This window comes from Chlamydotis macqueenii, chromosome 4 (assembly GCF_036417535.1).
Source record: "Chlamydotis macqueenii isolate bChlMac1 chromosome 4, bChlMac1.mat, whole genome shotgun sequence".
Taxonomy (NCBI): domain Eukaryota; kingdom Metazoa; phylum Chordata; class Aves; order Otidiformes; family Otididae; genus Chlamydotis; species Chlamydotis macqueenii.
Window position 1 is genome coordinate 17,636,981 of NC_141559.1, and position 22,638 is coordinate 17,659,618.

Sequence of the window (22,638 nt, forward strand, 5' to 3'; positions counted from 1 at the left end):
GATTTTGCAGTCAAGGCAGATTGTGCAGCAGGCACTAGGACTGCTTAGCTATCCTCTGCTGAATACAGAAGGGAGACAGCTGACATTAAGCTTTATTCAGAACACGGTAAAGATGACATTGCAGCAGATGATAAATAAATAAACATAGCTTTATATATATTTTATATATATAGAAATACTGCAGCTTTGACAGTTGAAGGATGCCACCTCATAACAGCACTAGATACAGATATAGAGGTCCAAGTTTTTAAGAATCTATACTCATAGTCAGGAGACCAAAGAACTTGGTTTCTTGAAATATTGGTGCCTTTGTGAGGTCCCTAGTTGGGCAACTGAAAAAATCAGTCAATCTGTAAACCTACAGGTCCCGTATCACATTTTAAAGGGCTTTTTATAAGGTGACGTCAAAGTCAATCACAAAGAAAAGTTAGAGGAGATAATGCTCTTGAAATTTAAAAAAATAAACTACAAAAACAATAAACTTCCTTAGAGCACGAATATCCAGGATAAACTTGACAGCGACTCCCTTAAGCTCCTATGGAAACTACGTCAGCTCACATTTCTCTTCAGGTTTCTATTTTCAAGTACTCTTGTCTCCGCTGGACAGCGTGGGGTCAAGGGGAAGGTGTCTTTCACAGGCTTTTGTAATGAGAGTCGTCCGATTTGCCAGATTGCGTCCAGGGTCAGAGGCTGTGTCAGTAGCGCTGCGCCGTACAAATGATCTCTTTAAGCTGCCATTTGGACACGGGTCAAAAGAGAGGAGGAAGCACGGGTGGTTTTTTCCCATAGCAACCGGCGCCTTGAGCAGCACACACGACTGTATGTGAAATCTGTGGCCGTATTTTCCCTTAACAACATAACCACTTTTTTTCTAAAGCTCTCGGAGAAACCCGTGCGCAGTAGCTGCAGACACGGCCTCCGTGTCCTTGCAGTCGAGCTTTCCACCTGGCCGAGACCGGCTTCGCAGGGCGAGGAGGCCGGCAGAGCGCAAATAAGGGCCTGTGCAGCGCCACGGGCCCCACGCCTTCGCCGAGGCCGTACCTGTTCGGTTCCCTGCGAGGGGGCGGAGGGAGCCAAGCAAGAGCCGCCCTAGGGCTCTGCTCCCCGCGGGCCGCCGACCTCCCCAGCCGGGCCCCTGCCTGCTCCCGGCGGCCCGCCACGGCCCACGGCCAGGCGCGCGGTACGCGGGGCGGGGCGGGGCGGGGGCGGTGGGGGAGGCTCGGCCGCCGCGGCGGCCGCCATTGGGAGCGGCGGGGGGCAGGGTTGCGGCGGCGCGGCCCGGCCGCCGCCCGATTGGCCCGGCGCGCTCCCGCTGGCCGGCGGGGCGGGGCCGGGGGGAAAAGCCAGCAGGCGGGCGGGAGCGGGGCCCGCGCCTCTGCAGCCTCGTACCGGGGAGGCGCCGCTCTCGCACCGCTGGGGCGCAGCTGCCCGCCGCTGCCGGCTGCCCGGGCGCGGAAGGAGGTAAGGGCTGGGGCCCCTCCGCAGGGTAAGGGAGGGAAGCGGGGAGCCGGGGCTCGGAAACTTCTCCCTCCGCTCGCCCGTTTCGGGGCTTTGGGGCGGTGGCTGGGGCGGGGCCGTTGCGGCGGCTCCGCTGCCGCTTACCCCGACACCGGTCCCTTCCGGCGGCAGGTGCGGCCTCACGAGCCTCGGCGGGGGAAGGCCGGCCGCCCGGCGAGCCCCCCGCCGTCAGGCCGCGCACAAAGGCGGCAGTGGGGAAGCGAGGAGCGGGCGCCGGCCCGCCCGCCCGGCGCAGCCGGAGGGGAAAGGCTGCGGCAGAGACGCCTCTCCCGGCACGGACGGGCTTGCGTGAGCGATCCGCGCTGCTTGCATCCGTCTCTCCTCAGAGGCTGGAGCGGCGCTGCCTAACGTCACTGCACAGCTTTTGTGTGCGTTGAACACACCCGTCCTAGCGCGGTCACTCGGTGGTGTACTAATTCATAATTAGGAAAGAGCGGTAGAAACCTCTTTAAATTGCTGCTGGCTGTGTGGCTTATTATCCAGGCAGGAGGCGAGATTACATTGTCACTGATTTTAAAAAAAACCTCTCATTTAACATGAGCTTGACATACAGAAATGTACAGTACTGCACACATCTGTGGGGTTTGGAAAGCATGTGAGGCAAGTGCACTTATATGTGTTCAGAGTCTTAAATTCCTTTTTAAATACATTTAATTCCCCAGGGCAGCAGTCATGCCTTCTCTGTCTTCCGGGTTTCTTTTTTTTCCTCCCTTTCCTTCTCATGGTCTGGAAAATTTCCATCTGCCAAGAAGCAGACAGCCTGTAAAAGGAACACCGTGCATGTTGAAGTACAGTTTAATCACTCACTTCATTCACTTTAAGCATAGTCCTGCCGACAGGGGCGGAAATACAATTTCTTTAAGGATCCGATAGAGCACCTCAAAACAGATTTCCATCTCTGTCTTGGACTTTGGCTTTAACATCAGTGCCCCACCTTAACAATACCTCGGTCTTGTTTTGCCCAGATAGGCTTGCCCTGTGCTTGCAAACATACCGGTTAGGAAAGCACAGACTGTTACATGTCCAACTGAAAACATAACTACCTGCATCACAGAAACTAACAATCAGGTTCCTGCTCCTGATTTGCAGAAACACTTGAAAGGCAACGCTGTCATCAGTATTTATGCTTGCCTGGAAAAAAAGGGCCTTTTGAGAGTTGAATTTGATAGGGAACAAACACATTGATTAGCTTAGATTTTTTCTTTAATCCTCTGAATCATGCTGTGGATACTAGAAAATCTAAATAGAGCTAACATTTTATGTTCTCCTTTCAAGCTGACAGAAGTGAAGCCAAGTGTGGGTTTTGGCAATTGTCAAGCTTTCAATTTAGTCGTGCTGTGTTTCACAGAAGGAAGTTAGTATACTGTTGTTATGAGTCAAGGGTAACAGAAAAGAAAAAGCAACTCAAGAAAGTAAATCAGTTTTTAAATACCTGTAAATATACTGAAATAAGGATTTGATATTGCTGCCACCCTGCAATAAAATGGAAAATCTTAAAATTCCAAGTGGTCAGTTCCACTCACCGGGTGGCCTAGCCTACATTTGTCTGGTGCAACAGCTGTGATTCCCAGCATGTTCGGCCTTTTATCAAGTTGACAGCTACTCTCTAAGTGCTAAGCAAAGAAACCTTTCTTCATCTAAGACTACATGAAAGGTGAACCAAGAGCATCTAAAGCAACTTGCTTTGAGCTGTGAGGGACAAGTGTAATGGAGGCCTCCAGGAAGCTCCTGGAGTCACAGCCATTTTCTGCTAAAGGAACCACTTATTAAGTTACCTTTGACTGTGTGTTTTTGCAAGCACCTGTATTTTGTCTATTAAGTTTTAAAAGTAGTTTTAACAAATGTTTCAGATCTACAGATACAATTGTGATTGGCATGGGGAAAGCACAAACGGCAAGGCACTCCAGCCCAGAATTACAGCATCTCTGGGGTACATGTGTTGCTCTTTGCTGCTCGATTATGTCAGACCACCCTGCTGTCTTTTTTTTTTTTTTTTTTTTAATTTTGGCATTCACCATAAGCCTGTATATTTTAAATTCCTTTATTATAGCATAAAATATCTTTCACTCATAATTTTGCTCTCAGCAAACTTTGAGCAATTAAGTTAGAAATCCCTCACTTAAAATTTAATGTGGTTAGTTACAGTGACTTGATGGTCAAATTATTCTGGTGCAACAACATGGGCTTACTACAAACTGCATCCCAGCCTGCTGGACTTTCATCAAGTCGAGTGTTACTGTACAAAAGGTTAAATAAGCCAATCTTTCAACATTTTTCAGCATGCTAGACGAATCATCATTAGTGAATTTTTATCTGTGCTGAGCCAAGTGGTGTGTTTAATTTATTTGGGCTGGAAAAGATATATGAGAAGCCAGTCGAAGATCTTGCTTGCTTGTGTTAGCCAAGGGAGCCCATTTCAGGGTTAGGTGGCAGAGAACTGCAGGCCAGACAAAATAGCAAAGAGCTGCATGGATTTTTTTGGGGGGAAGTTTCTGTGTGCAATTGTGTTGGTCCATGGCTACACTCTTAGCAGTCGTTATTAGATAGCCTAAAAAAAATCACAATTCACTTCACAAGTCTACGATAAAAAGTATTGTTCAAGTCCTCAAGAAATGTGACAGAACCAAATATCATATGCAGATGAAAAAACTCTTTAAAATCTAAGCAAATATATTTCTCCTGCCTTCCCCCCGGGAGCCACAGTGCAGATGTTTCAGCAGTTGTTTGTAGGGCATGCATGATAAGATCATTTTCATGACCTTACCTCATATTTTCACATATTCATATTTTAGCTGATATGGAGCAAAGTCATTATTGCTGTCATTTGCTCCATCACAAGCTCTTCAACGTCTGAGAATTCAGGATATTGTTATGCAGGTGGCCAGCAGAAGTGCCTTACCTTGATCTGTCTGCGGTACTCCCCATTAGATGTGGGCTGGTCTGTGTAGGATTGTTTCTCAGTGAGTCATGCAGGCAGTGCTGTGCTATGCGGGCTCTGAGGGTGACATTGTTTCCCGAAGAATGTAACTGAAAATTCCCCTTCCTGTGCTTCTTGTTTCCTGATCGGTTTCCTCTTTGTTCTCGAAGACATTCCAGCAGCTCTGTATCTTTCATTCCTACGAATCTCTGTGAAGACAAGTTATGTCAACAGCTACTTTAATTAATTTGGTACGAAACGGAGGGTATCAAGTAAGAAGGAGAGCTGTGCTGACGTCCCGCCTCTTGCAAGACGAGAAGCGTCTGACAGCTGTGTGCTACAGCTCCACCTCCGAGCCCCGTGCTTCCCGCTTTGATCCAGATGGGAGTGGGCGACCTACCACTTGGGACACCTTTGGCATCTGGGACAATCGCATTGACGAACCTATTCTCCTCCCACCAAGCATAAAGTATGGGAAGCCAATTCCAAAAGTCAGCCTGGCTAAAGTGGGCTGCGCTAGCCATATTGGGAAGCGGAAGGAAAATGAAGACCGGTTTGATTATGCTCAGCTGACAGAGGATGTCCTGTACTTTGCAGTATATGATGGACATGGCGGGACAGCAGCAGCAGACTTCTGTGATAAGTACATGGAAAAATATATTAAGTAAGTGTGCATCAAGTGAACGCGTGTCAAATTAATTACAGTAGAGACTCCTTCCTTAGTACTGAAAGGGAACTGGTGGGTTGTACATTGTTGCTGATCATCCTAGGTTATATAGCCACCTAGCCCAATGGGGCAGCAGGAACACCAGACTGGAACAGTCCCTGTTACAGCAGACGTGCTACGAACTACTTATTCTGTATGGTCACTGCCCCGTGGAGCAAGCCTACAAAGACAAGAGAGGAAAATGTGATTGTACCCACCTTCTAGAAGAGGGCTGGGAACACAGAGAGAGTGTGAATTGACTCTTTTCAGATGAGGTCACTGTGATGGCTCACCTGTGGCTTGCTTGCACTCTTCTGTATCTCTGTGTCACATCCCTGGGTGTTGGAAGAGGAGGGTTCTCTGTCTGCAAAATTACAGGATTATGCTTCCAGTGCAGGTCATTAGTAAAATCATACTCCCTTTTCACTGAAATCCAGCATTATTCAATCCATGCAGGCAGGAGATAAGGCTATGGAAGAGATTGATCAAAAAGTATACTTCTTGGAAAGAAGTTTAATTTCCTGTTTGCATGTTTATTTCCAGAGAATTTCTTGCTCAGGAGAAGAACTTGGAAAATGTTTTGAACAAAGCTTTTCTAGAAATAAACAAAGCATATGAAAGGCACACTCATCTGTCTCCTGATGGTAGGTAAAAAAATATTCTACTTGTTTGGGTGTGGGGAATAAGGTTTTTCATATTTGCTCAGTAGTTTTGTAGTAAAATGTCCAGAAAAATCCTTGAAAGCAGTTTTACTTAACATAGATTTTTGCTCTGATCACTTACTGCAAATGAAACATTTATGCTTTACCTCCTTAAAGTGAAAAAGCTATAAAAAGTCTAAATCAAACTTACTGGGGGAGTTATTAATCTGAATGTTAGCATAATCATAAATTAATTTCTCTTAACATTATTCTGCCAAGTAAAGTGTTTGTCAAGTCAGCAAAGAGTGATTTAGATTTGCAAGGAGCATAACTTTACTCTGTGGGAAACCTGGAAGGGGGTTTTGGTTTGGGTTTTTTTGTCGGGAGTTTTGGTGGGGGGGGTGTGTGTATGTTTGCTTTTTTAAAAAGAAGCTGTTATTCCTATGTGTTAAAAGCAACAGAGTCAGAAGTTCCACTTTCTAACTTTGCTGCTGCACCTGAGGAGGAACGTAAGCCAAAATTAATACAACTGATGTTGCTTCTGCACAAACAGAATCACAGGAGTAGCTGGGTATGAAAGGGAAAAAAGCAGTGAAGAGGAAAATAAGGTTGGCTGTGGTAAAGCTGGCATCAGCCCTTTTAGATTCCTTAGTCCTGGCTGTTAATCAAGTTCTATGTAGTCTAGAGTCTAAGTACATCAGAAGTTCCAGTTTCAGCAATTGAAGTAGGGTAACCTGGGAAGGGAGATAGCATTCCCCATCCCAGTTCTGTCACAGGAGTTTCCTCAGCCAAAACAAAACAAACCCAACCAAAAAAACCATCACCACAAAACCCAAACGAAAAACCTGTCCCGGTGCTCGTGCAGGTGCTGGCAAAATGACTGAGGTTGATTCAGAAGAACAGAAAGTGTCTCTCCAAGAAAGACTTGAAGTCAACAAGCCCTCTAGCGACTGAAGTGATACTGTATTCTCAAGCTACTTTTCTTAAGTAATGAATGAATACAATCAAGCAATTGGAGTGGCTTCCTGCACTTGAAGTGCTAGATGACTCCAGGTGGACTCAGATACTTCATGGCAGGCCAGGTAGCCTGGCTGTTGCAGCACTGTGAGGGACACACACCTTTCCTCTTTCCTGGTACAAGCTAAGGTATCAGGGGTATCAGGAAAAAAAAGTCTTAAGTTCCAAAATGCAGCTCTTAAAAAGGGGGATTATATCTATAACGCTCTTTTCCCCATTACAGCCCTTTTTTTTTTTCTTATATTGAAGTACTTTAAAAAATAGTGATCTGGTTAAAAGTCCAGAGTCACTTTTGACCTATGGGCTGAGTTTTAACTGAGCTCATGAGAGATACCTGAGTAGAGCAGATGTGCTTTTTATCCAAGAGCCTCCTTCCAAGTACGTTTTCTTAAAAGCTCAAATTCAAGAAAGCATCTGAATACAGGCTTATGGGCTTCCCTGGATAAGGACCTTTCATTTTAATTAACGTGAAGATCTGGCTTGGCTCATTGATGTGACTTCTGTTAAGCTCCCTGAGGAGAAGGATTGGGAACTGTACTTGGTGTATTATTCTGTAACTCTGAAAATGGTTTCTGATTATAGCATTTTGTACGTGAGACTTATGGAATTGGATAACAACAACATTTGACAGACAAGTTGTGCAGCAAGCTGAGCATTTGGGAACTGTTTATAGGATTTTTTTCATATCATTTAACTAACTGGTGCTGCTTAATGAAACGTAATGCAAATGCCAGCAAATTTATGAAATGGTTACCAAGATACTGGACAAACCCTCTTCATTAAAAAAAGCTTGAGGTCAAGCAAAATAGAGGGCAAAAGCATTGTCAAACATTCACAGGGGCCACACTCTGCCAAGTACTCAGTGTTTCTCAGGTAAACTGAGCACTTGCAAGTTCTTGCAGGAGACAGTGCCCAGGGCTCTTAACCGGTTGCCCAGCTGAAAACCAAGCTATAGGGGAAAGGGTGGAGTAACAGGGTGCAAAGACAAGTGCAGATTTCTAAACAAATTAAACTTTTTGCATATCTGTTGTTAAAGTAATTCAATACTATGTTGACTGCTTGGTGTGGATATTTTTGTTGTTGTTGTTGCTATTTTGAAAGTTACATAAAATTTCAATGCTTGGCATGTATCCTTGTTAGAAGCCTACTTCCAGACTCATTCAGTTTGCCAGCAAAATTTCTGATTAATTGTGGCTATTCTAGATGTGACAGTCAAGACTGTTGCTGAAGTATCTTGAATATGGTGGCTGGTTGTGTAACACTGGGTATCTGGGATACGCTGGATGCTTCCCAAGACTGACCTCCTTTCAAAACCTGGCCATAACTGACAAAGTGGAAAGTAATAGCTTAGTCTTGTTGTAGACAACCATGCCAGGGTTCACTCCTTTCACTGTATCTGCAAAGAAACCTGGCACATGTTCAGGATGTCTAGGTCTTTACTAACACACAGCCAGCTTTGAAAGTGTGTCCCTGGGTGCTTGAAGGAACGTGACTCTTGGGACAAATCCATGTAGCCAAAATTGCGTGGATTTTGTTTGATGCATTGTTTATAGTACCATTTAAGGGGTAAAAACCTCATACAATGGCACAAATTTAAAAGAACTATGTATGTGCCTTGTTAGAGCACCTAGGTATGTCTTCAACGACATGCCCCTTTGTAGATCACTTTACAATTAAAATTAATAGTTCCTGTGAGCTTTCAATTTAAAAAAAGGTGTGTGTATATATATATGTGTGTATGTGTGTGTTCCAGATACTGCTACTGTGTCTGGTGTGCTCTACTGACCCACTGGAGACTGGTCCACTGTCTCTGCTGACAGTGATCTGTACCTGTTGTTTCACACAAAAGTATAAGAAACTTGCTGGAGGCAGATCTGGCATAATCTGCCCTCCACCTAAATCCTTTCTAATCATTAACAGCTGAGCCCTGAAGCATGGTGTTTGATACCTCTTCAGAAATGCATTTTCATTTATTTCCATGCATTTAAGTAGAGCAAATCACTTTTAAGTCACTGCTAAACTTAGGTATAGGACACAGTAAAGGAAGCTCACGTCCAGCAAATATATCATTAGCCACGGGACAACCGTTAACATAGATGGACAGAATTTCCTGGTGTTTTTGACCAGCCTTAAAAACTGAAATGCAAAGGCTGATTAGCTTTGTTCAGCTAGGACAGAAATAAAGAAGTAAATCATGTGCTTGAGGAAATTTAGAATCTCTGGAGAAATGTAAGACAAACCCTCTCCTGGCTTGGTGCAGTCCTGCAGGGTACTGCAACTGCTTCTGTTCACTGTGATCCACTACTCAGAGAAAACAACAGGGGGTCTTTCCATCGACCTCCACATTCAGTGCATCCAGCTCTAATCACATTGGCCACTCACTTCTGGAATAGCCATCTTATTTAAACATAGCCAGGTATTAACAGATGTATCTATGTTTGAAAGACACTCCTGGAATCTTATTATGCTGAGCAAACAGCAAAAGTTGTTTAAAAATAACTAAATTTAAAAAGTAGTGGGTTTTGGTTTTGTTTTTTTTTTTTTAAGTTACTATTCAAACATATGATTTTTATTTCTTTGAATATGTTAACCTGCAACACTGAAGAAAAGGGAGAGCTGCAGAAATTGTAGTTAAAATTCATAAATTCATTAGCATTACAAAGGCAGCCTTTTTATCGAAGGGCCCTGATAACTTAAGTTAGAAGATACCAATTACAATATAAAAGGGGTGTTTATTTTGCGTACTTGCCCAGAGGTCAGAACAAGTCATATATTCAGTGCCTTTAGGATGGCCCCATTATAGTTGGCACTGGATTGAACTCCCCGTTTTTGTCCTATGTATAAATATATATATAAAAACAAATAAATAACCTTGAGGAAACAAACTCGGCCACATCTTGTACTGAAGATGCTCTTCAGAGTGACCACTTGCCATGCATGAGACAGCTGGTCCTCTAGCATTGATATAATTATTTGGTTGATTTGTTGGTTGGTTACTTACCTCCACGGGGCAGGGGGGGAAGAAAAAAAAAAGTAGCTTTTATATTGACTGAATTTAAACTGGTTTTGTCACAGAGTTGTAGTGAGAAGGCATAAACGGTGGCAATTCTCCAGAAATACTAAGGCTGATTTATCTGTGGCCAAAGATGCATGTGTAAGCCTCAAGTACTTCCTATATGACCTGGAAAAGACAATGCAGGCAAATCCAAGAGTGACTGCTTCCCTTGTTCTGCAGCTCCTATTCTTTCATCTCCAGTGTTGCAGGTTTATTTTGTTTGAACAAAGTCCCTGGGTGAATTTCCTATTTGCCTCTGTGTGCGTGTTATTTGTGGCAGACACTGTACCTGGTCAGCAGCTCTAGAACTGGAGGCCCTGGACACTATATGCTGGGCTTCAGTGGAAAGAGAGATCTGCTTAATTTTGTCCCAGGTGAAGGAGTCCGGCGGTTCCTAGCCTGGACTACTGGAAGGTTCCCACATCCTCTTTGTCACATTAGTTGAGATGACTTGCAGTAAAAGTTGTCCAGTGAGTGTTAAGAACCTATTGAAAGATCTTAGTTTTATAGTGATATTGTTAGGAAAACAAAATAAACTCTTTAATTGTTAAAACCAACATATATGCTGATGCAATGTATTTGGATATTATTAAATAACCTAGCAGCAGTTGTAATAAAGCATTAGAAATGTTATCCCATCATCATTCCTGTGTTTTGGAGCTGTGCTAGAAATCACATAGTGTGTGTGGTCTAGCTAGATCCATGTTCTTGCATCCCAACCCAGATCATGAACTGGTTCCAAGGAAGAGAGCGTGAGCAGCATTTCTTTTTCTGGGAGTGCTATTTAACTCATAAGTGTTTATAAAGCTCAAGTCACTGTAACCATTATCACAATTCTGAACATTATCTTGACTTATTCTTTAGTACCATCCCTTAATTTTGTGATAGCAGCTCTTTTGGTGTTGAGAGTTTACACTTGAAAGGTGCAGATTCACCTGAATATCCAAATGTTTCCAGTCACTTATAAATTAAAGACTACAGATCTTAACTATTTCAGAAACTGCTTATGTTTGTCAGCATAGTTCCAAAACCAAGGAATGAAATGGGAGAGTAGCGGCAGTTCTACATTAATTTTAACGTCTAAATAAAATGTATTTTCTGTGAAATAAAAAGGTAGTTCTATGTAAGTTCTTAATTTCGCTTTTTTAACTGTTGTCTAAAACAGGTATTTTACTGGTTCTACTAAAATTTCTAATCGCACTGGTACTTGTTAGCATCTTGCTTTCATAGTGTGCCTCAAAGTGAGGCTGCACTGGATTAGGCCTTGCTTCAAATTAGAAACAGGATGTCAGTGCTTACCTGGACAGTCAGAAGCTGCTGGCATCTACGTAGTTTTGAATATTGTAGCCTGCATGGCAGCTTTAATGTAGTCCCAAGATTTGACCTAGGTCCCCATGGTTGATGTTCACGATTGACGTATTGGTTAAGTGTATAGCTAAACCAAGTCCTCACTGCAGTAATAATACCTGTTTTAAATAATAACGCAAGCTTAGTTTAGACTGTTTTGTGAGTTTTCTTTGTTTCATCAACTCACTGCTTTTGCTGCACAACAAGGCTCAATGCATCTTTCAGGGCTTTGTGCACTTCAATTTACTCCCAGCCCTGTTTTGCTTGCAGGGTGCTGAGACCTTGGAGGGCTGGGGAAAGAGGTCGCTAAGATCCCAGAGCACTCGCATTTCTGTTTCTGTAGTCCACAGAGGGTTGTGCTGCACATACGCAGTTTGCTGGCAAGCTGGTCAGAGATGGGGCTGGCTGGCATTCCCCAGGCTTAAACGTGCACTCCTATCTCAGATCCATCCCACCTTCCCCATGCAGAGGTAGGAGTGCGTGTAGTTGTAGCTGAGCTCTGCAGAAGTGGTGATGGAAAGATCTTTAACTGTTAGTCATGTGAAAACAGGAGGATAACTGGGGATTCTGATTCCTAAGTTAGCCCCAAACCCCTCTCGAACTGGCTTGCTTTTAGAACCTGGAAAAACTGGAAAATCCCAGAATGCAGGAGACCTACAGAGGACCTTTCAAGGGGATTTGCATTGGCTGTGAATGCAAATGTATTCCTGGCAATAGCTTGTCCCAGCCAAACATTTTACTGTAATAGCTCAAGTCAGCAGGAGTTACCACTTTCCAGGCACCTCTCACTGGGTTACCTTTGCATAATTTGCAGGAAGGGAAGATACTGACTGTAAAATGGGACTGCTCCTCTCAAAAAGCAAACAAAATAGGAAAGCTGGACATTTTCTTCACCACAGATAAAACCACAGATCTTTTCTGAAATAGGCAGACTTGCATTTTTCTTTTTCAAGCATTTCTTTTTTTCTAAAGCATTGTAGAAATTGAAATGAGAACCCTTAAATTTACTGGCCGCAGATAATCCAACCAGTTCCCTGAACGCAGGCTCAGTTCACTCCCTTACCCAGTAAGAGCAGGCAGCAGCAAGGGCTCTGGTTTGCCCTCTAGGCAGTCACCGTACACCCCTGTCAAGTGACCCCACCAGTGCCTGGGGCAGATGAGAGCCACTGCCAGCTGACTGCATTGGTTTGCAGGCACAAGGCAAGGCAGGATCCAGCTTCACCTTTGTGCTGGGACATCCAGCAAGTTGACAGGTCTGAAAGGAGCAGTGTCCCTTTCTGAAAAAAGCCAGTGGCCTGCTGGCTGAACCCTCTGTCTCTTGGCAAGACCGGAGGAAGCAGAGGCAGATTGTAACAACTCTGATAGCAACAGGAGGACCCTACAGACTGGGGTAAAGGAGTGATCTAGTGTTTCTGTTCTGGTGAACTCTGTGGAGGTACAATTACCATTACTCAATTGCCCACTTCACCACCTAACAGAAGGGAAGAACCATCACTTTATGGTGGGCTACCCGTGCAGTCACTGTGCCCAAGGATAAGGACGGTAACCCTGTAACTGGAGCTGAGCTAGCGGGGCAGAAAAACTGTTTGCTGCAAGCTGAAAGGAAGCCACTGTACCTTGTACCGCTTTTATTCCACTTGCCCTCTTTGCATGGAGCCATGTTGTTGCACATAAATACTTATCCTTTCCACTTCCCCTCTCTCCCCCTGGTCCTACATGCATGCATGTTTGCTGTATTTTCTTTTCTAAATGTAGATTTAGTTTAAACTTAAAAGCAGTTACTTACTGGTAATGTAGAGCACGAGTTGTCTTCATTTTACCAGTTGAAACTCTTGCTGTTATAAATGGTGCCATGTTTTGAGGCAGTGCTAAAACCTCTCTGTTTGATGTGACGTTTATAGCAACTCTGATGAACTCTGGGACCACAGCAACAGTGGCTCTGCTCCGGGATGGTATCGAGCTGGTTGTGGCAAGTGTGGGAGACAGCCGTGCTCTGCTATGTCGAAAGGGAAAGGCCATGAAACTCACCACTGACCATACTCCAGAAAGAAAGGAGGAGAAGGAAAGGTACCTGTTGGCTGATGATGTGGCTTCCCAGGGAATGGCTTGAGTCAGGATGTGCTCGTGTTCTGCTGCTGGGTTGTGGCTGGAAGAAAGCAGAGAGTTGCACATAATGCCCCAAAATCACCTCTGAGCTGGCAGAAAGCAGCACAGCTCCAGTTAATTAATCTGGTTCCATTTAGAGGACTGGGGATGTGGAAAGCCCTGCATGAGCGTAAACTGTCTCAGCAGGAAGATCAGCATAGCTAGGACTCGGTACAGAGCTGTGGCCATTTGGTTCAGACTTACCAAGACTGCCGAGTTAGAGACAAGACCTGCAGAAATGCACTATGGTTCCCCAGGTCAGGACTCAGCCCCCCAAGCCACATCTCTTCTGTGGAGCCCTGCAAACAGCAAAAGCCAACCCTCAGTCTTCCAGCTTAGGTCCTCTGTACCCCATTCCACATCAGTAGCTAGTGTCAGGAATTGCAGATGGGGTAAACGGTGCACAGCAATAACTCATATTCACTTTTTCTTTTGTGCCTCTGGACAGGATTAGGAAGTGCGGTGGCTTCGTTGCCTGGAACAGTTTGGGACAACCTCATGTGAACGGTAGACTTGCAATGACGCGGAGCATAGGAGATTTGGATCTTAAAAACAGTGGTGTGATAGCCCAACCAGAAACAAAAAGGGTTCAGGTAAAAGAAGGTCTGGTTAACAGGGACAGCAACATTCGGAGTAAGGGGCATCATAGGTATTTGATGCAGGTGGTGGTACGCCCACAACATGTGCCCATGTGAAGCCTGATGACCATGCGTTGATTTTTATTTGTGGTGAAGTACCCAGAGGCCAATTCCAAGTCATTTTGGATTAACAGTAACAGGTCAGAAAAGAATCTGGCACTGATACTAAATTCAACCAGATCAACTTCTAAATCACAATACAATATAGGATGAGGGAGGAAAGATAACACGTGATATCTGTTACTGAAATACAAAGGTGTTAGTCTGTTTGGGGCTTGTGGTCAAATGGGTAATTTTGAGGTGAATGCTGATATAAAACCATCACTGAGAACTAGGTGGGATATTGATGGGCTGTCATTGAAAAAAGCAGAATACATGGAGGTTTGTACAAAGGAGGAAAGGGGAGTTGCATGCATCTCACCATAGCTCTGTAGTTGACTGGAAAACAAATTAACCACCCAGAAGGTATTCAGCACAGTTGCCTTCACTTTTGTAGGAAGACTCTCCTCTCAGCTCACATTCTGTTTAATACTTTTCCCCAGTGGACCTCCCAGGGCCTGGGGAACTTATATTCAGTTGGTCCTAAGTAAACGCCACCCACTAGGCCTGAGGGATTTAGGGAGATGACCACAGTAGTGTCATGTCCTCTTTGAAATCCTCAGTTTAAGGAAGCATTTTGTTTACTGGGTAGTGTATGGATCTGGTCTTTTGCCCTGTGTGTATGCAGAGGGCTGCTTCCTCGAACGGGAAATACCTTAAGACAGTCTGTGCAACTGATGGATGTGCTGGAGGATCCAAGGGGCAGCCTTTGGCTAGCTGAAGGTTTCGGGGTTCCAGTTAGTCCTTACATGGAAAGCAGGAGAGCACTCAGCAACCCCAGAAAAAGTGCTTTGCAACAGAATGTAAAAAAAAAATGAAAGGAGTTACTTTGCCCTGCAGCACTTGCTCCATCATTGTGCATACTGTGTGCCTTTATCGCAGTTGCATCATGCAGATGACAGCTTCCTGGTCCTTACTACAGACGGCATTAACTTCATTGTGAACAGCCAGGAGATCTGCGACTTCATTAACCAGTGCCACGATCCTGCTGAAGCTGCCCACGTTGTTACTGAGCAGGTAATGCCATACCAAATGCTTGCTGGTTTTTGTTTGGTTTCATTTAAAAAAACCCCAGCAAGTATACGACCACATATTCAAGTGAATTGAACTGTGCTGGTTGAGACATTCAGTTGGCCTTTTCCTTACGCTGGGTCTTGCCACATCCTTGCTGGGTATAATTTCAATTAACTTGCTTAGCTCACAATCCACTGAACTGCATGGGACTGTAAGTGCAGTTTATTCCTGTGCTGAATATGTCATCAGCATAGACAGAAATGGCCAGTTTCTCACCAGGGTTCTGGATGGTGGCATATCCTATGGAAAGCTCTGGGGCATACCAGAATGCAGCATGAGGACTGGCAAGCGGCAAGGAAGTCTTGGGCCTCAGGGTGTGCTCTCCTACATGCACCCTGATGCTTGTTTCCTTTTCCAAGCAAGATGATGATACTGACAATTTGTTTCTTCTCTCAGGCAATACAATTTGGCAGTGAAGACAACAGCACAATTGTCATAGTGCCATTTGGAGCATGGGGAAAGTACAAAAACAGTGAGATCAACTTCTCCTTCAGCCGCAGTTTTGCTTCCAGCGGGAGGTGGGCGTGAAGACCTGCCACTGCTAACTTTTCCTGCCATAATCTGGACACAGTGTGCTACAAGAGAACACATCCATCTGTTCATACGTTGACTCAGTGTCTCGTCCATCTCTTCTGTTTCCAGTGTTATAGAAGATGCCACTGTTCCCTCGGTGCGTAATGCTCCGTTGTTGCTTATGGCTGATCGCATTTTGCTGGGTTTATTTATTCCAGTTGGTGTTTAGGCAGCTATTTCTTTGGGTTTGTAGTCCCAGCAGCTCTGCACATCACTTTGTTCACAAAGGTGAGGCTCGGGGCTTTCACCTAAGCCCAGTTGCACAATTGTTTCATACCTACCTACCTATATTACCCAGGACCCGTAGTTACCTGGCAGCTGTGTAAGTCTGAGTCTGAGCCACATGCTGGCTTCTTTGTATGGTAATACACGGCGGAACAGAGTATTCTTAGGTAGACAAAACGTGAGTTTGTCGTCTTCCTCTGCTGTGCAGCCACCCAAAACTCCCCTGTGCTTCATGAAAAGTGGGTGAAAAATAAGGGAGAAGTTTCAAAAGTGTTTAGGTTCTGATGCCAATGGCGTTTGGTGTAGCTGAATAACTTCCTAGGACAGTGCTGCTTTGCAGGGGTTATGCTCTTACCACAATCATCTGTGATCTTCTAGCTCCAAGGAGACGGAGCAGGCTGGAGCCACGCGCTGTCGGACAGATGGGAATGTTTCTCCATTGGGTGCAAAGCCTGTACGGTCTCTGTGGACCATGCCCCTTGCACTGTCTTCTCTTTGGTGTGCCAGTGCTTGACAGGAGCACAGAGGAGGGAAAAAGCTGCACATCTTTGGTATCCAGAGATTCGCATCAACTTGAATTTCTTTTTTTTTTTAAAAAAAAAAGAAAACCAGCTAATTTCAAAGAGTTTACTAATCAAGATTCTTTGGATGTCTAAGACAGGAGAATTTATATCTTCTTAAATATATGAGGATTTTCCTGCCCTTCGCTGAAGGTTTCTTTCAGTTAGCTGTGATCTCCTGTGTCTCTTCATGGTGTACAGGGAGCTGTAAAATGCCCAAAGCAACCCAGCTGGAGAAAGGAGAGAGCATTATAATAATGTAAGGTAATTTTTATAAGTTTTGGGTGTTGTTTCTAGTAGGTGTCAGATATTCAGACACCAGAAGGTAGTTTCATACTTAAAGGACACGTTTCCACTTCCCTTTCTGGAGGGAGTTTGTGTCCAGTGAGGCACTGGGGGCCAGAGCTCTTGAGCCAGCTCATCACTGCTGTGACATGGACTGCAGGCGATGTGTCAGCAGCAGGTGAAAATCTGTCCTAGTGTGTCCTACGCCTCGTTCAGACCTCCTTCTTCGTCCGCTCCACATCAGGTGTGCAGCTCCTGTGGCCTCCAGGTCACCCTGTAGCAACGAAACATGGGCAGAAGAGAACTGGGCTCTTCTCAGGCTTGCCACAGTATTTTTCGTTTTATGGATTTTTCCAACAACACAATTGTAAAAAAAAAAACAAAACAAAACACAAAAAGTGAGAGGTTGGCTGATACTGAATCACCTTGCAATAAGGAAGAATATTTCTGAGATGCCTGGCCCGATTCTCATTTTCCAGTGTGACGTACGCATCTTCATTAATTTTAGCCCTTTCCTTTCAGCCCAGGGTTACACCTTAGGCAGTCATTCCACATATTTTTTCCTTGCCTCTGGTCGAAAGCCTAGGAGCACCCAGTAGAGCACAGTGTTGTACTGACAGCATTAAGTACTAGGTGTTTAGAGAGTACGCTGGTTTTGTCCCATCGTGTGGTGTGTTACGTGGTGTATATTCAGTTTCTAAGTACAAAGAAGCTTCTGAATTGGTAAATGTAAATCTCTGTTGTACTGGATGCCATTGCCCAGGCCTCCGTAATGAGCAGATCACTGGTTTACAGTAGTAATCCCTTCTCTCTCCCCACATTTTCCCCAGGGTTGCGGTTCAGTGTTCACCTGAGGTCAGAATGTTTGCTACTTGTGGTCCCGGGCTCAGCCTTGCTTACCTGAGGCAGAGGGGCTTCTCAGTCTGCAGCAAGTCTGGAGATTCCCACAACCTATTTGTGGCAAAAATGGCAAAACGCAGCTTCTCCCAAACATTTGAGGAGAGGTCGCACCCGACAGCGGTTCAGAGAGCTGCTCTGTTGTTATGACCGGTTTGTGCTGCAGCATGAACAGCTGACAGCCTTTCTCCTGCCAAAGAAGTGACCTGGTAAAACAGCAAGTCCAACAGTTCCTAACAAAGGGTTAACCACAGCAGCAGCAGTCTTACTCTGGGCCTGTGAAGGGTTAGAGTCAAGCTCCAGAGAGGGAGTTGCTGTGGGGGTGGCTTTGGTATCAAGTGTCAGCCAGGCTTGAGAGGAGCTGCAGGAATTTGGACAAGCTCCATTGACCTTGTCCTGTTCCAAATGCTGCTCGTTTCTGTTCCACCGGCTGGCCCTCTACCCAGACACAAGATATCAAGAGCGCTGAGGGTGTTCGTGACATAGATTTTTTTTTTTTTTTTTTTTTAGCAGTGCTGGATAGTTGCCAAGCTGAAGACATGGTATTAAATGCAGGCTGCTAATGAAAAACACTGCAGATGATGAGGAGCAGGTGCTCTGAGGAATGACCTGGCAGTTAGAGTAGCTTTTAAACACTGACTCAGATCTAACGTGAAATGACAAGTTGTTTTTTTTTTTCTCATTGGAGGTTTTGGGCAGTTTTTGTTTTATCCCTTTCTGGTTGCCTGATTTCATAGAGAACAAAAGTGTTTCTTCTAACAGATTGGTTATCCTCTCAGAGGAAGGATCAGTCCATAACTGCTTGAAAATGGATGGGAGAAAGAATTTAGCATGCAGTGCAGTTTACCTGTGGAATCACTTAGTTGTATTGAAGTTGAAAACTCACCAGTATTTAACAGGCACTTTGAACAGCTACCAATGAATGTCACAAATAAATTAGCACATAGATAAAAATAAGATACAAGCCATTTTGCTTTAAGCAAAAGCAAATCAATAACTGAGAGGAGATTACAGAGGGGCATTTCTTACGCACAGGGTATTCCCTGCCTCTTCACTGTAGTTTTCTGCATCTCGTTCTGAAGTAGATGAGCTACTGATGGATGGAGCTACACTCCATTACCAGGACCATTGGCCTCTGCCTCCTGAACCGCAGTACTGCTTTTTCCTGCCGAGGTGACAGTGAACTCCTCTAAGGTTTAGCAGCAACTGCACCAAACTTTGTTTTTCTCCAAGAAGTCAGGAACAAACTGCAATTTCCTGAGTGATGTATTTTTCATCATTTGACACTTCACACTGAAGAATCATTAGCACAAGTCCCTGCCCTTACATTTCAGTTTTGGGGCTGTTTTGACACTGGTACCGTGTCGACAGAATGAGCTTTGCCAACACGTTAATGTGGGACATAGGTGTATGGCACTGAATTTGGGGTGCATGGACTACAAAGTCAGTTGAGTAAAGCCATGTTGGGGAAAATGGAAGTGGTTTGTCATCGTGGACCCAGGGGATCAAATTAGCAGTGCTGCGGTAACATCTGGCCAGCAAACCTCTTGGCACAGGGTTCTCCACCAGAGCTAGGTACTGCTCTGCTGCGATGAAGCTGTACTTCTAGGTTTGTCAGTGGTTTTTTTTTTTTTTCTGTGTGGTTTTTGGTTTTGGTTTTTTTTTTTTTTTCTATCTAGTCAATAATAAGCCTCCTGCTGCCTATAGCAGCTCTGCAAGCAACAAGATTTACACCCCAGGGATCAGCAAAATTCTCTTGCCTAGCTGAGAGCTCCTTTCAGTTTGAGGACAAAGAGCATATTGTCCTAACAGCAGATGTTGCCTGTCAGAGAGGTTTAGTATTGAAGGATCGGTAGAGGTATCTTACACTTTGAAATGAAACAGAATCGCAGTTTGTTCTCTAGCTCCCTGTCTTTCCCGTGCATCTGTTGTTTCAACAAGAAGAGTGGCATTTTTTTGTTTATTACAGACTGACCTGAACATTAAGGGTGACCTACTAAGCAAACCATGACAAATATTTGCTTTTTTTTCCTGCCTTTTAGAGGTGGATTCTGGACTCCATTGGATCTGGTAAGGGTATTTTTTTTTTGCCTGAACACTCCCCCTGGAGCAGTGGTATCTCTCACTGTACAGGCACTGCAGGAGGCGGGGCTGGGGGTGCAGAAAGCCAAAAATGCTGTACAGCTGTGAGGATATGGAATGCACAGGGGGTCTCATGTTGCTGGAGGATTTAGTGGGACACTTGCCGAGACTGCAACTGAAGTTCCAGCTCAGTCTCTCCACCACCTGGAAATGGGTCTTTTCGTACTTTGTAGAGGGAATTTGCTAAAATGCCATTTGCAACCTTGATTTAGAAGGGCTAGTCTCTCTGGAACACAAGCACAGTGCAAGAGACTGAAATGGGGATGAAATCTAACACTTTGCTTAACACCAAATCCTCAACACAGTGAGGAGTGTGGAGAGAAATTGGCAATATTACTGCTATTTACGTACTTGGGGGAAATGAAAATTGAGATAAGCTTAGATTCACCGCAGGATTTCTGCTGACTTCCGTAGGATGAGGGTATCAGATCACCTTTTCTGTCTCAGCAGGGGAATGTCCTGTGGTCAAAGGTATTGCGATTTCTAGCTAAGGGAGAAGCACAAAACAACAGGTAACAGTGAAACTGGCCTAATATTAATTTATCTTAAATAAATTCAGTTGGGCACTGCTGGGTCCATTGGTCACTCACCAAGCTGAATGTTTGGTCTAGCAACACTCTGGGTGTTCCCTGGTTCCCAAGCTGCTGCTCTCAATGCAGAGATACCCAGCGGGGTGTCCTCTTGACCCAGGAATTAGAGGCCTTGGGCAGTGGTTTGTGTCATAACTTTCTACAGACTTAAGTGCAATTACATTCGTTACATAGTTTGCCTTAAGACTGTGTGTAATTCCTGTGATTTGATGTTTATGTTTGGTGTAATCAGTGTCCATAATTCATCTAGTACTTAATTTTACAGAATGTCCATTTTGCCTTTTTTTTAAAAACACATTTGTTCGTCTTCGTCAGTTCAAAGCTACAGTGGAGCAGCTAAGTCTGTACTGGAATGCTTAAAAGATCTTTTAATAAAGAATTGGCTTCTAGAGTTGTGTCACTTCAAATGGATTTTTCATCTTCTATTGCACTGCAAACTACCAGAAAAGTTTCTGCTTCTCAGGTTTTGTTGTGACTGTCCCTTGGCCTCAGCCCCTGCCATAAAAAGCTTCTGATAACCAAGGCTTTGTCTACAAAGACATTCATCCAGTGATAATCAGTGCAGAGTACCTTCTGTCTCTGTGCTGTCAGTGTCCATGGGCTTTGCTGCATCAGGACAACATGTTCCAACTTGCTATTTTTGTCTCTTGATATGTTACAATACCAAGTAATCAGAAAGCCCTCCCTCTAAAACAAGTCCCTCTTAAAAAAATAATTATTTTGTGAAGCAGGAAAGCACCGTGGGTAGTTGTCATGGTGAGCAATGTCATCCTGTGACACAGTGGAAAGAAATTAGGCCTCCTCAATAAAATAATGTATTTTGGCTTCTGCATGCATTCAAGGCTTTTTAGTTATCCTAAAAAAAAAAGGACAAGGAAAAAATAACAGCCAAGGGTTTCAACTCACCCACAGAAGTAACCCTGAGAGCAGTGCTATTCCATTTACAGCTGAACTCAAACCTACTTTTATTCTCTCCCTTGAAAGGAGCAGCCTTGACTTCAATGAAGTCCTAGCAGTTTCCTACAGCTGAGCCCCAGCCCTTCCTTTTAGGACTGAAGTGAGTCCTTTTTTGTGACCCTTTGTTGCCAATCCCCTTCTCAGCTCAGCTTGGAGCCGATGATCTGCTAGATGGATGCATGTATCCCATGGTGGTAAGCATACAGTAATCATTGCTCAGGTAGGTGAGTTGGTGGCTTGGGTACTGTGTTGGGAAACCCATTGGCTTTGCCCTTGCCTCACGCCTGCCCTTTCACAGGAGTTGGGAAACGGCCCCCAGCAGTCCTTGCTTTCATGTGGGGCGCTCACAGAAGCTGGTCCCCTGGGAAGGGGTGAAAGCTTTGCCCAGAGCTGAAGGCAGCTTGTGTCAACACCCCCCACAGCCCACCTGCATGGGGCAGGGGTCGTGGCTGATTACACAGGGTTTTTGTCACTGCTGTTGGGCAAGAGCCATGCTCTGCGTGCACACACGCACACCCCGTACATCGGTATTTACGTTTGTAACGTACCCTTGCCCAGAGGTTGTCTTTGCTCTTGCTCAGCACTGCAGCACTTTAACCTCCCTGCAGCTCTGCCCAGCAGAGCAAAGTGGCACAGGCTGCACTGGCACCCAAAGTGGGAAGGGAGCAGTCCCTTCTGCCAGGGCAAGGTGCTGGTGGGACAGCCAAAGGCCCAGCACCCAGAAAGCTGGCTGGGTTTGAGCTACCACTGGCTCTTGGTAGTCTGGGTTTACTCTTCATTTATTTAATGTGGTCATTACATTTTTTTGATCATTCCCCTCCAAAAAATAATGACTTCACAGCTTTTCCTAAACATTCACACTTGGGAAAACAATGTTGCATCTCCCACTGGCCTGCCTGCCCCACAGCACACAGGGCCGCAGCCGGGGCAGTGTGCCAGGGCCCGCGGTGGACTCTTGAGCATCCATGAATCTGCTTACGTTCATCAGTGGCTGTGTTCAAGTTTTGGTCCCATTTCTTACAAATTCCCCTTCCTTTGTGGCCAGCCACACCCCCAGTGCAATGTCACTCAACTCCCCCAGGAAGACAGGGCAGAATGTGCCCCCCCAACACATCAGCCCTGTTTCTGTGCTTGCTTACCCTGTCCTCCTCTGTACATTGTGTGGCACACTAACCTCACCAGTGAATCAACAGCGTGTCCTGACACGGAGACAGATGTGTTCCACTGCCAGGAACTCTTTAAAAATACATAT

The 22,638-nt window shown here is 44.9% G+C and overlaps 1 protein-coding gene across 2 annotated transcripts; it reads left to right on the forward strand.

Moving 5' to 3' along the window:
• The first annotated feature begins 1,360 nt into the window (after window positions 1–1,360).
• On the forward strand, window positions 1,361–20,818 carry PPM1K (protein phosphatase, Mg2+/Mn2+ dependent 1K). 2 transcript variants are annotated; one of them, XM_086747125.1, is made up of 7 exons: window positions 1,361–1,461; window positions 4,606–5,099; window positions 5,685–5,785; window positions 13,103–13,268; window positions 13,795–13,939; window positions 14,966–15,100; window positions 15,554–20,818. In XM_086747125.1, the coding sequence occupies exons 2-7, from the start codon at window positions 4,660–4,662 to the stop codon at window positions 15,683–15,685; spliced, it is 1,119 nt and encodes a 372-aa protein (XP_086603251.1). In that variant the 5' UTR covers window positions 1,361–1,461; window positions 4,606–4,659; the 3' UTR covers window positions 15,686–20,818. The 2 variants fall into 2 exon arrangements, with proteins under 2 accessions (XP_086603251.1, XP_010128333.2); XM_010130031.2 differs by lacking the exon at window positions 1,361–1,461 and having other exon boundaries at window positions 4,505–5,099.
• The last annotated feature ends 1,820 nt before the right edge of the window (window positions 20,819–22,638 follow it).

What these genes read in the sequence shown, in the direction of transcription:
- PPM1K (XM_086747125.1), top strand. Translation starts at nt 4,660, where the DNA reads ATGTCAACAGCTACTTTAATTAATTTGGTACGAAACGGAGGGTATCAA. An exon ending in AGAAAGGAGGAGAAGGAAAG is followed by an intron (nt 13,269 to 13,794) that starts GTACCTGTTGGC and finishes GCCTCTGGACAG; the next exon opens with GATTAGGAAGTGCGGTGGCT. An exon ending in CAGAAACAAAAAGGGTTCAG is followed by an intron (nt 13,940 to 14,965) that starts GTAAAAGAAGGT and finishes CCTTTATCGCAG; the next exon opens with TTGCATCATGCAGATGACAG.